At 35.8% G+C, this 12,978-nt stretch overlaps 1 protein-coding gene across 1 annotated transcript in view; it reads left to right on the top strand.

The window, feature by feature from the left end:
• erbb4a (erb-b2 receptor tyrosine kinase 4a) overlaps positions 1-12,978 on the top strand; it is a 172,165-nt gene that overhangs the window by 101,660 nt on the left and 57,527 nt on the right. Inside the window, exon 3 of the mRNA XM_079615910.1 lies at positions 12,680-12,866. Within this exon, the coding sequence (XP_079472036.1) occupies positions 12,680-12,866 (187 nt within the window). The remainder of the gene's footprint in view (positions 1-12,679; positions 12,867-12,978) is intronic.

The following is a 12,978-nucleotide window of genomic DNA, read 5'->3' on the forward strand; positions in this document are numbered from 1 at the left end:
CGGTGGAAACAGCAGTATTATAATAGGCACAAATGTTCAGAAAATATCCTTTCTGACATCATTTATTCCTAATAAACAATTATTTTGCTACATACTAGTTTAATAGTCGCATAATCGGCGCATACATAATGCGTCTTTGTCATCTCTTGTTTGATTGGTTGGACCCGCACATATAAAGGTGGCCCAGGTCACGGTTCGCAGAGAATATGAATGCAATCCGTCTTACATCACAGAAGTAAACCGATACGTTTCATCCAGTTATTATGCGTCTCGATCTTGTTGAGACCCCCCTCTTATTTCGTCCCAACCTACATCGCGCATGATTACCATTGTACGAACAAAGACATGTTTCAAAGGTCTCTTGTTTACCTGTAGCCCCGATGTTTTCCCATCAATCTACCGGCATCCAGGATGAGGGTGCGTATCGGCAGGTGGTGTCACTTTGGCCTGTCAAGTAGACCCATGGTCCGCTGTCAGGTTTTATCCTGGTCAAGGCCTGAGCGTTCCAGCAGCTGAAGCTAATGATGTTACAGGCTTTGACTGACTCTTCATTAAGGTCTGATCAATCAGGCTGCTGGCTACCTCATGCCTGCTTAGTGGAATACCAGAGTGGCTCAATGTCTGAGCTGCCAGGTCGTGTTAACGTCAGGAACTGACACAGACAATTGCCTCTTTACATTTGTTGCTCTGCCACCGTGGTCCGTATACACGCAGTACATGTGGAGAGACATAGTAGGTCCTCTCTCAGGTCATTTTGTTCCTCCTTCCTTGTTAAAATCCTTCTCACATTTCAATCTCCGAGTTGAAAAACACACTGCTGGTCTGTCTACCAGTTTTAGGGTGACCCGCGGTGTATTAAAGGCTCTATGTGCTCTTCATTTCATATTTTTTTTGTATTTGTATAGAGGCATCAGTATTTGGGAAAGTAAAAGGGAAGTTAACTGCCATGTACATTTTTTTTAAAAGTGTATATTTTTATACATCTATTTTTATAAATTAATAAGTTGTCATAAATGTATGCATATTCATTTAACAGATAATTTTATCCAAATCGAATGATAATGATAACAATGAATATTACATATTACAAATATTACATATTTTTCCCTGATGTGGATATCCTTGAATATTAATTTAATAAAGTAACATCTCCACACTTATCATATGGACAAATAAATAAATAAATAAATAAATGCATTCATTCATTTATTTTTTATTTTTTTATCTGTATGTGTGTTTGTACATGCATGCATATCAAATATATGCATGCATATATCATCTGTCTGTTTTTAAATAATATCCAATAAATCAGTTTTAAGTAACATGCAATGTATAATGCATTATATATATTTTTTATGCCCTTTATTTTGTTTACGTATTTCAGGCGCTGCACATTTGTTGCATATGCTTATTGAATGGACATTAGGGTGTATGGTTTTGAATGCAATGCATTTTGGGTGATAAGGCATTGCAGCAGCCAGAGAGAGTTACTCACAGTGACAGCACAACCAGCAAGTGACTGACTCAACACAGAGAGAAAGTGACACAGACTGGAGTAGTGGGCAGCTTGGACCATGTAAACAGACACTGTACACAAATGAACCCATCTGTGTTGCAGAGCTCTCTCTATTTCTAACTAGTTTCTCTTTCAGCAGAAGTACAAGAGTCAAGAAAACTTGAGGAGAACTCTCCATTTTAGGGGGAAAAAACTGTCATGGATTTGACCCAGAAAAAGTATATTCAGAGCTTTAGCCACAAGTCCAGAAATGATGATGCCCTTAACAGTGGATTTATACCTTACTGTTTTATGCTGACACAACTAGACATTTTATGTGTCCAAAAGTCCAGACAGAAGTTTTTTTTTTGTATATCTGGTAAAACGTATAGATTAGGGAGATGTCTCGTCGTGAACTCCTGAATACTGAATGCTATTTCTATTATTATTTCAAAGCAGCTGGCAATGTTGTTTTATACTTATTTAAAAAGCTATAAGAGTTGGTTTTACTTTTAATGTAATTGCAAGACGATAAATCTAATGTTTTATATTTTGTCATTCTGGATGCCAAAATTACTCAAATACTGTTGCAATGTTCGTTCATAAGGAGGAGGAAACCGGCAAAAATGTTCAACATAATTCTTAAATGATAAAATAAACACACAGCTCTAACAGCTCTTGGCCCTGCTTGCCACAAATAGATGTAAAATATGTCATTATTGTAATTATTATTATGAATTGTAATAATTGAATATGAAAATGTCACATTATGAATGTAAAACAGGACTTAACCCTGTAATACCTATAAAAATAGTCTGATATACTGTATACCGGTAATAACAATATTTGTTTCAGGTTGTAATTTTGATCAATCAGGCCCAAATAGGAATTGCCCATATATTATATATTACCTATATATGTGATAATATATGTGATATGTGTGATAATATATATTATATATTATCACACACACACACACACACACACACACACACACACACACACACACACACACACACACACACACACACACACACACACACACACACACACACACACACACACAAAAAAAAAGCCTTTTTATGCAGATGTAATGTAAAATGCAAAAAAAAGTAGAATTTAAAAAAAGATATATGATAGTTTTATAATAGTATAACAGAGTACATAAACTGCATATCAGTTGTCACTCTATATCTCACAATCATATTGTCACGGGTTGTGAGGAAGAGACTAAAAACACGACGAAGATGGAGAAGAAGATAAACAGGCTTTAATATTCCCACAGGTAAATCCACGATAATCCACAATATACACATTGACGAGACCCAACAAAGACACACCAACTGAACTGAACTTAAGTATGGAGATAATGACACACACACACACCTGAACACAATGACAAAACAGAGACTTTGATGGTGTGACACATGTCTTAGTAAGATAATATTTAAATGCTTAGTTTAATGATCAAAGAATGTCGTTTTTAGAACACACACTGTATAATGTACAATGATGATTGAGAGAATAACAAATAAACATTCCTTAAAAGCCTGATGTATCATATTTAATAATCACATTTTAACATGATAAAAAAAAAGAAAATAGGCTATTTATGGATAATCAAGTAAGCACAAGTTGCTTCAGTCCAGTAAATGTTCATCGTGACATATTAATAACAATATAAAAAGTTATTCTTATGTTTAATTGAAAAAAAATATTTAAATATTTCACTGCAAAAAAAGAAGGGGAACATTTTTTTTAATTATACTAAAAGGCCTTTTACTTGCTAAAAAATAAATTAGAGGTTATAATTCATGTTCAATATTGTGTGTTTTTTCAGCAAAGTTGTGATCATGTTGATATTATAGGGGCCAGGAAACTGATATCAAAATATGATACAGTGGGCTTTATAGGGTTAAACATCCATGAAAAAAAAAACAAATATTCTGATGTGTGGTCTGTTATAATTCCAGCATACAGTTATATTTAAATTAAAATATACATTCTGATTATCTTTTATTTTATTTTATTTTATCAGGAGCTATATCTTTCTACAGTTTTGTTTCCTTATGTTTCCTCTTAGGGAATGAGTTTAATAAGTCTGAATCTGCGATTACTTTAGTAAAACGCTCTGCTTCTCTACCCATTTCCCTCTTATGCTCCATAAAATCCACTTGCTTTCCGTTTTAATTAGGATGTAATCAGAATCTGGGCCTGTCATTAATCAAAGCCGCCTAAATGAGAGGGGATTGTCCAGCTCACTAGCCTCATTACAGGTCTGTGTGTGTGTGTGTGTGTGTGTGTGTGTGTGTGTGTGTGTGTGTGTGTGTGTGTGTGTGTGTGTGTGTGTGTGTGAGTAACTTCGTTCAAGGTTGAAGCCTTTTGCAAACCCAGACACCAGTATTTCAGTCCCTTTGGTTTTCCTGAAATCAGTTTCTCAATGAGTCCGTATGAGTGAGTAATTCAATCGTTTGCTCAACCGATTCGTTAAAAATACTGATTCATTCAGAAACGTGCAACATTTAGCATTAATGGTTCTTTTTGTTTACTGAACTGTTGTATAAAAGCAAAAAGCTTGCGATGCAAAAGCATTGTCATCATGTGACCACATTAAAAGTGACTGAGTGAATCATTTACTCAATTGATTTGTTTAGACTTTGTATAGGAATGAAACAAAACTTGCTGAATGAGTGAGTCAAACCATCAACTCCGATTTGTTCAAAAACAAAGATTCATTCAGGAATGCCATGTTTATGGAAGCTTGTTTCCGCCACTGAATAGAAAATGTAAAAAGTAATTGCGACTAATCACACGATTCTGACTTTATAACACACAATTGCAAGTTTTTATCTCACAATTCAAACTTTTTTTCTCACAATTGGGAGTCTTAACTCAGAATTTGCGTGATATAGGCTACTGTAAAGTCGAATTGTGTTATAAAGTTAGAATCGCGTGATATAAAGTCGCAATTGTATGTTATAAAGTCGGAATTGTGAGATGTAAACTCACAATTCTGAGGGAAAAAGTCAGTCTTTTTTTCCTTATTGGACTTTATCACAATTTTGAAAAAAATATCAGAATTGCGAGATATAAACTTGCAATTGCGTGTTAAAAAGTCAGAATTGAGAGATATAAACTCGCAACTGCGTGTTATAAAGTCAGAATTTATATCGCAATTCTGACTTTATATGGCAATTCTGAGATAAAAAGTCACAATTATCTTTTAAAATGTTTTATTCTGTGGCGGAAACAAGCTTCCATACATGGTAATGCCATGTAAAAAAAAAAAAAAAAAAAAAAAAATGCTGTTTTTACTGTGTCTTTGCTCAAATAAATGCAGCCTTGGCTGATAAGAGACTTCTTTATCGCTTCTTGCTCATTTTACACATACAGCATTAGTATGGGAGTGTGCCGTTTCGAACATGCCCAGTATTTCTGTATTTTGAAATGTCTATCAAAGTACCGAAGCTATATCCACTGTATTCTGAGTGAGTGCGAGACATCTCCTCCTATAGCTGTTATTTCACCCACTTAATGTGTGCTGCTGAACGGGCATGTCCTTTCCCAAGAGGTAAATGAACCAGGCTGTAATTTTACTAGAGATGATGCTACTTGACTTCTGCACCTCTCATTTACAGATGTAGAATTTCACTACCTCCTCGCTAACGCTAAACCCTCTAAAATCACTTCAGCCTGACATAATGTGCCCAGTGAGAAAGACGAAGGGTTCAAGAGGGCTTGTGGGAGAAAATGGTAATTGTGTCTGTGGGCTAATAGCACTGTCTCATTATCCCACTGCACTGTCACCGCAACATTGTTGGAGGAGAGAGTTTCAACGCGGCCGCAAGCTCACTAACATTAGTGTAATTACAGCTTTTTTTATTGGAAATTAACACATTGTTAGATTAAGCATCTCTTCACCTTCGCATAAAAAGTGCTATCACAAATTCATAGTCTGTAAGCATACTGGAGTCTACTAATTATACACTTTAGCATTCATTAAGCTTGAAATGCCATGAAATAAAGGCCATTTTCATGGTGTGGTCATATTTTCAACTTACTTTCTTGTCATAACTTTTTACTGAGGAATGGCATCTCGTCTCGATCACCAGCTGGAGTGCCCTTGAGAGCCACCAGGGGGCACTCCATCACAGACTTTTGCCATTCCATCAAAGACTTCATTTCCCATCATCCTTTGCCCGGACTCATCTTTCATTATTGTTTTCAGCTGTGTCTCATTATAGGGTGAGCACTCTATATAAAGCCCGGTTTATTTGTCCCTCCTGCTAGATCTTGCATGTGTGTTGGTGAACTGCTACTCTGAGCCCTGTGTCCTGGTTTTCCCATGTCTTGTTTTTGATTCTCATGGTCTTTTGGTTTTCTTCATTTGGTTTAATTTTTCATTCAATTCATTTTCAGTCATTTGATACACACTAAAATGGCTCGTTTTTTCTCAGCCCCAAAAAGTGACAATTTAAACATGCTGTATAAAATGATCTGTTGGGTATATGAGCTAAAGCTTCACATACACACTCTGGGGACATCAGAGACTTATTTTAAATCTTGTTAACCCCTTAAGCGGCACCATCTTTTTTTTAATAGACATGAAAATGCACATTCCAAACTTAAATGGTGAATGGTGATTCAAGAATGCTTTGGAATATAGATGTAAGATTGGTCTTGTTTTAAAGAAGTAATTTGTCAGGTTTTTGTAGAAGTTAAATAAATTAAGAAAGTTAAACAGAAAAAAGTTATAGAAGTTTGAGTTTATGAAAATGTACAATGTTAAAAATGTAATTATTCATATTTTATATAGAATATATATTTTCAAAACCTGGTGGACTCTAAAAATGCAAAAAAATCAAAGCCAAAAATCGGAACAAGTTGTGTTTCATATTTTAGGTTGATATCTCAAAAAATAAGCTTTCAGTGAGATTTTGTTTGGGCGCAGTTCCAAACTTTTCCACTAGTTGATATCACTGCCCATATAAAGGTGCCTCCATTTCCATATGTTGTTTGAGTGATCTGAACCATTATTTTTACAATTTTCATACAATTTATGAAATAGACATCCTATTCAGAAGTATATGGTTTGGCAGATTTTGAAATGAATTCAACCTCTAAGAAACACAAAAAGAACACTTATGTGCATTATAGCTCACTGCCACATCACAAATGCTGAATCTATTCTTTTTTTCTTTATATTTAAAACCATTTCAGACCTTCAAAACAAACTGAGGTTTCTACCATTCTTTCATGATTTTTCATGTTCATCACTATTTCAAAATAAGTCTGAACACGGAGTATGAAAATATTATTGTTGCAAATTGATTAATTGCGGATCCTCTGTAATTTATTTTGAAAATCAGTAACCAGATATGTAATCTAGAGATTGTAAGCTTTCATATGATATATAGTTTGTCAAGATTAGTTTAGGTTTAGTGTAGGATAGTACTGTTTTAAATATGTAATGGCTGCCAAAATAAGGGGTTAAAAGGTGCCCTATAATAGGTGCCCTTTAAGTTTTCATCTAATATTTATTTTATTTCAGTTAACAGAAACAAGTTTTTTTTTGTTAACTATGACAACACTGCAAAATACCCATTTCAGACAGTGCAAGTACTAGCTTTTAGAAAGTGTGTCCGTCCACTTTATTCACGGCTGTCTGGATCTCATTACATCCACCAGTGTCATGACACGGCCTCGGAGGTGAAATGAATTCCTCACAGCAATTATAGTCACCTCAAAATTATTAGAGCTATATGAAAAGACCTGATAATAAAAAAAGACCATAATTGAATGCACATCATATGAATGATGATTGAACTGTGTATCCTAATCCGTCAAATTAGACAATATTGACCCTTGCATACACAAAGCTGAAGTGTAATTAATTCTAAATCAATTACACAAAATCCTTTTTCCAGAAAGCTTCTTGCCTGAGGATTGATTTTTAGCACAGAGCCGATGTAGTAATTTCTTGGTAAAAAAAAAAAAAAGTTCTACTATGAATTCAGACCTGCAGTGATGGTTCATCATTCACAATATGCCAACTCTCTTCTCCAGTGGTTTGCTGTTGTTTCAAAAAGATACTCGTAAAGGTCATGATTGCTATTCAAATGAAGGTAATGATCGTCTGAGATGCCGAGCACTCGAGGAAGTCCCATTATTTGAGTTATGGAAGACCAAACTTTGCTTACAACATGCATTCTTATTAAAATGAGTCTTCAATGCTGCCTAATTTAGCCATCCAAATTGTTTTCCTTCATGGATTTTTAATATTTGCCAGTGAGAGCTAGTTTCAGGCAAATATGTGCAATGTCATGTAGCTTGCCACATGGAGTGGAACAAACAGATTGCATTTAACGATAGCGATGACATTTATATTGTGTTGTTCTTTGGTTTGAATACAGAACAGACGGTGCCTGCTCGCCCTCGCCACATTCTGTCATCTAAAAATGGATGATTGTGACCCTAAAACTCTTCCCACTTCTCACTGCAGGGTTCTGTCAACTACCCTCCTCAATCACCATCTCATATCTCTCGCAAAAAAAAAAAATCATCTCCTGCCACTTTCTCGCTTGTAGCTGGAGTTGTTTTGTTTGTTCTGAATATTTTCCTGTTACTTCTGTTGCTGCCTCGCTCAAAAAAATGCTCTCAATAAAGAAGTCAGCAGACTTTTATCATGTTTTTACCAAGGACAGTCAAGACATCAAACAGCCAGTGAAATGTAGATTATAAAGTCATTAGAACTCCAAATATTTGCTGTTTGCTGAAGATCTGAAGATCTTTTATTGCAAATTTCAGTCAAATAATTTGCTCTTTTGTAGCTTGCATTTAAATATCAACCATATCTTTGATGTTTCTCATACAATTCCTTAGAAAAACATAATTATAGACAAATGAGATCATTGTGGACAAGGTATTCAGTGAATGTGGATAGCAGTTTAGATCAGTTGGTTGGGAGAATCTCATGGAAAATGTTTAAGTTAATGTTGAGATCTTTGTATTGCAGTATCTGATATCTTGGCAAATATGGCACTGTTTGAGCCATTGTTGAGATATCTTCTGAAAGATCACTGGGTTATTTATTTTTCACAGAGAAGCTGGGGCTATGATGACATTCTCTGTTTAATACCATTGCTGTCTATACAATGTTTTAGATTAAAGAGATCTCATTTGGGATTTTTTTTGTTGCAATCGGAAATTATTTAAAAGTTTATTATCTGACCTTTTATTGGAATTTTTATAGTTTCTATACAAATGTAGTATTAACACATTAAACATCACACCAATAAATTGAGTTTATAGACTCAATTTAAGTATGTTCTGCATTTCACATTCAATAAAACATTAAATGATATGAATATGGGTCAAATATGGATTAGTATGTGACCAAACACAGACAGTTGTATGTCATTACTGTATACATGGATATAATATCAAAGTTTTTTGATATGTATGAAAAATACATATCAAAAAGGAATATATGATTGTTTTAGCAGTAATAATGTATTTTAAGTCAGACGATCATCATTTTCAATGTCAGTCATCACTAGCCATGTTTCTATCCACTTAAAAAAATGTGAATAAAAGAAAGTATGCGCTCAACTGAGACGGATAGAGACATGTGCATAAACTACGATGAAAACATGTTTACCGAATATACCCCTCGATGTGAAAACTCATGTGACTTTATATGAACTGTCGATGTGATTGGATGGACTAACTAGAACGATCGCATCGCACAGCACCTCAACATTTGGTTCGATCATTCATGCCTGAGCTAGTTAAAATTAGTTTTAATTCTCTCCCAGAACTGTCTCACAGGATTGCATTTCCAAACACCAGGCATCTAATTTATGATGTAGGAAAAAAGAGTTTTTGCAGCAATTGCAGCAACTTCCATATTTATTACAGATTTTTTTGCTCCAAATTTTTCAGGAAGTGTCGATTTAGTTATTTTGAACACATGAGATGGAGGCGCTGCTTTATTCGCAAATGTTTTATGCAATATTTAAAATTTTGCGCATAAGCTAAATTCGCAACTTTGGATGGAAACATAGTTACTGTCACTTCCGATCACTCGTGCACATCCCTAAATGTGATTATTTGACCACACTAAATAAATAAATAAATAAATAAATCTATTCTTATTTGAAGTTTGTAGATTTGTGATGGATCCCAGGCTGTCCAACTTTGCAAATCAGTATTCATAGTCATAGTGTGTGTGTGTGTGTGTGTACTTTATAGATCACTGCATTAACATTTACTACGCTTTATATGCGCTCCTGTGACTTTTCTCCTGGGAACTGCATTGACAATAAAGTCATTCTAGTGTGTGAAGGGAACAGTTATAACAGCGAATACTGTTCCCCATCTCAGAACATGTCCAGATCTCTTAAACATACGGCTGATATAATGATTGCCATGCTGTGTTACGACCCTCAACCCAGGCAGGACATGTACGCTGTACAATACTATATGAATGTAAAGCAACACTAAAACCTCATATCAAAATAATTAAAAAATTTTCCCCTTTCAAATAGTCAGGTTTTGTCATTTTCACCCACTTGCAATAACTTTTCTTCATATTTTGCCTCTGTTCAACCGCCATAATGAACATTTACCACAGTTGATAGTTCAAACTTTAGTGTCTCTGCGGTACTTTGTGTTATTGTTGTTGTTATCTTTGAAGACGTGTGTGTGTGTGTGTGTGTGTGTGTATAAATTTGTGAGTGTCTGAATATATTAGCTGTCCTAGTCCCACCAAAATGAACTTTCCGTATGAAAAAAATACTCACAGCTGCTGTGTTTATGCGTAACATTTAGCAAAAGAGCTGTTTGTTAACATGTTACTGTGATCTGACATTATTCAGAGTTATTCCAAGCTCCGTTTAAAAAAAGAAAAGCCTTCACAGGCATATTAACCAGCTTAAACCTCATTTAGCAATGAATTGTGTATTGTTTACTGCTTGCTAAATTGGCTTGAATCAATTATGAATTGCGGTGCAGAACTGTAATTGCAATTGAATTAGCCTGTGTTCTTAGGGAAGTCTATTAAAAAGACAAAAGCATGATTTTCTTTTTCTTTTTATTATTTCTTGGCAGCTAAGGCACTGATCCAGTGAATTTTTAATACCAAAAGGGCAAGAAAACAAATTAATGTCAAAGTAAACAGTGTTATTTGGGAAGTTGGCTAAAAGCAAAGTAATCCTTTAATTAAATAAAGTAAATTAGAACCAAATTAGAAATTCTGCTCATGTCCTGTAGCCCAGTGTTTTGGAGGGTTGTTGGTTTGTTGCTAGGTAACATAAACTGCTGACGACAATTAAAGTGGTGCAGGTATGAAATCACTTTGTAGGCCAAACCGCGGAAACGAGTTAGCATTTTAGCACTTCCGGTTCCATCGTACCAAAGTCAAAGCCAAAAATGTTGGTTAAATGGCTGAAATAAGGTCTGCAGTGAACACACACTCAAGACACTTTCATGTTTTATTCCACAACATAAAATACAGTGACTAAGACTGGTGGTGGTCGTTTATAGCCTACCTTTAGTTTTTTACTTCTGGCGATTGCATTTATGCTGTGAAACCTATCTTGATGGTGCAAGTATCATACACTTTTGTTGATCCCAGAGCTTGTTTTTAGCGATAATTCAAAAGTATGGGAAGCTCCTATTGGGTTTTTATCGAGGGAACCAGTGTGGGAATCACTGGCCTTAGCATCACACTGGTTTCAACCCTCGTTTTCGACCCTCGAGAACCTTTTGAAAACGCTGCAGAACCCGATTTAGTTAGAAAGTTCCAGGGTTGCGTTTCAGTGTAAACGGACCAAAACAGAGACTTTTGAAAACGAAGGCTGCCCACATTACGTGACAATAACTGACCAGGGCTGCGTTTCCTAAAAGCATAGCCTAATCTGCAACCTTTGTCATAGAGTGGTGCAGGTATGACGTCACTTTGTAGGTCAACCAGCAGTTAGCATCACTATTAATATTGCTCGTTTAGCATTAATGGGTTGTCCACATCACTAATGCTAAGTATATTTAAGAACTTTGCATCTAAAATGTACTTTATAAAGTTGTAATTTTTAGTGTGATTTTTTTGTGTGTGAAAAAAATCATAAATATGCAGTTGTAATAATTTAGTGTGCTGCATTTGTTATTTATCTGAGTTTATAGAATCCTCAAAAAATATAAATATTCATATCACCATTATTTAAAATAGCCATGACCCTTGGGGACATCACTGCGCTAGCAGTGTATACTGTACGGATTTACCAAAGACACGCGGTAAAAAATTAGCGCTGAAATGGCGTGGACAGGGTTATTTTTGCGGCTGACCTTATTGCATATGCATTTGTAGTTTTCCTTTCAGACGCAAAATTTATGTGAGGAGAGTATTCAAATGAATCATGCAAGGTGATTAACTAAGGTTTGCGCTTGTCAATTTGCTAGTATTTGCGCCATTATTTTCCGCCCCAAAAAAAGCATGTCTTAAACCAGACGCTATTTTGCGCTGCTCCTGGTTGTGTTGGTCATTATGGAAATGATCCGGCTGCGTCCATGTTCTTTCATTTGCGTGTCATCAGTAGATAACGCGCAGCACTTTACACTTGCATCGGCACTTTTATGGGATTGCATCTTCACGCTAATTTGCCCTGTTTAGTAAATCTGGTCCTGTCTGAAGTTTGACATAATAATGATCTCTAGCAGTGTGTCCTTGTGTGGCCTTCCAGTGCGCGTGACTGGCAGGTGACAGCTGTCACCGTGTGCTTGGTCAGCTCTTCAGATGGATTGCCGTGACTACAGCAGCAGTGTGTGTGTGTCCGATCAGAACGGCTATATCACATTCACTTCTTCTGCATGAAATAGACCTGTCCTCTGTGCCTGCTAATGATACGCAGTGTGAAACAGTGATTGGATGTCAACGTGATTGATGTGGGTGTGGAGAGGGAGGGTCCAGCGCTCTCTTGGGCCATTATCTCTTCAAATTATATCAAGGCTGTCTCGTTAGTCGACTAATAGACTTGATGATGAAGATTTGGTAAAGCCTTGACTAAAGGACAAACTACATCTTTGAAACACCAAAAGAAAATATCTCATGGGATTCACCTGAGAAATGTAAAATATGTGCATTTAAGTTGCATGCTTAAGTTTCTTCATTTCGTTGTATCTTCACAGTCTATCCGGGAGGTGACGGGTTACGTGTTGGTGGCTCTGAACCAGTTTGACTATCTTCCTCTGGAGAACCTGCGGATCATCCGTGGCACTAAACTGTATGAAGGACGCTACGCTCTGGCCATCTTTCTCAACTACAGACGAGATGGCCATTTCGGCCTTAGACAACTTGGCCTCAAGAACCTGACAGGTATATTCTACAAAATGTTCATTCAGATATTGTAACTGCAGATTAAAACTATTTTCTTGACTTTTGTTGGTTTTTATGTCAAAATCTTTGTCAAAGAAGATGCATGTCTTTC

The sequence above is a fragment of the Phoxinus phoxinus genome (genome assembly GCF_949152265.1).
Source record: "Phoxinus phoxinus genome assembly, chromosome: 6".
In the NCBI taxonomy this organism is placed as follows: domain Eukaryota; kingdom Metazoa; phylum Chordata; class Actinopteri; order Cypriniformes; family Leuciscidae; genus Phoxinus; species Phoxinus phoxinus.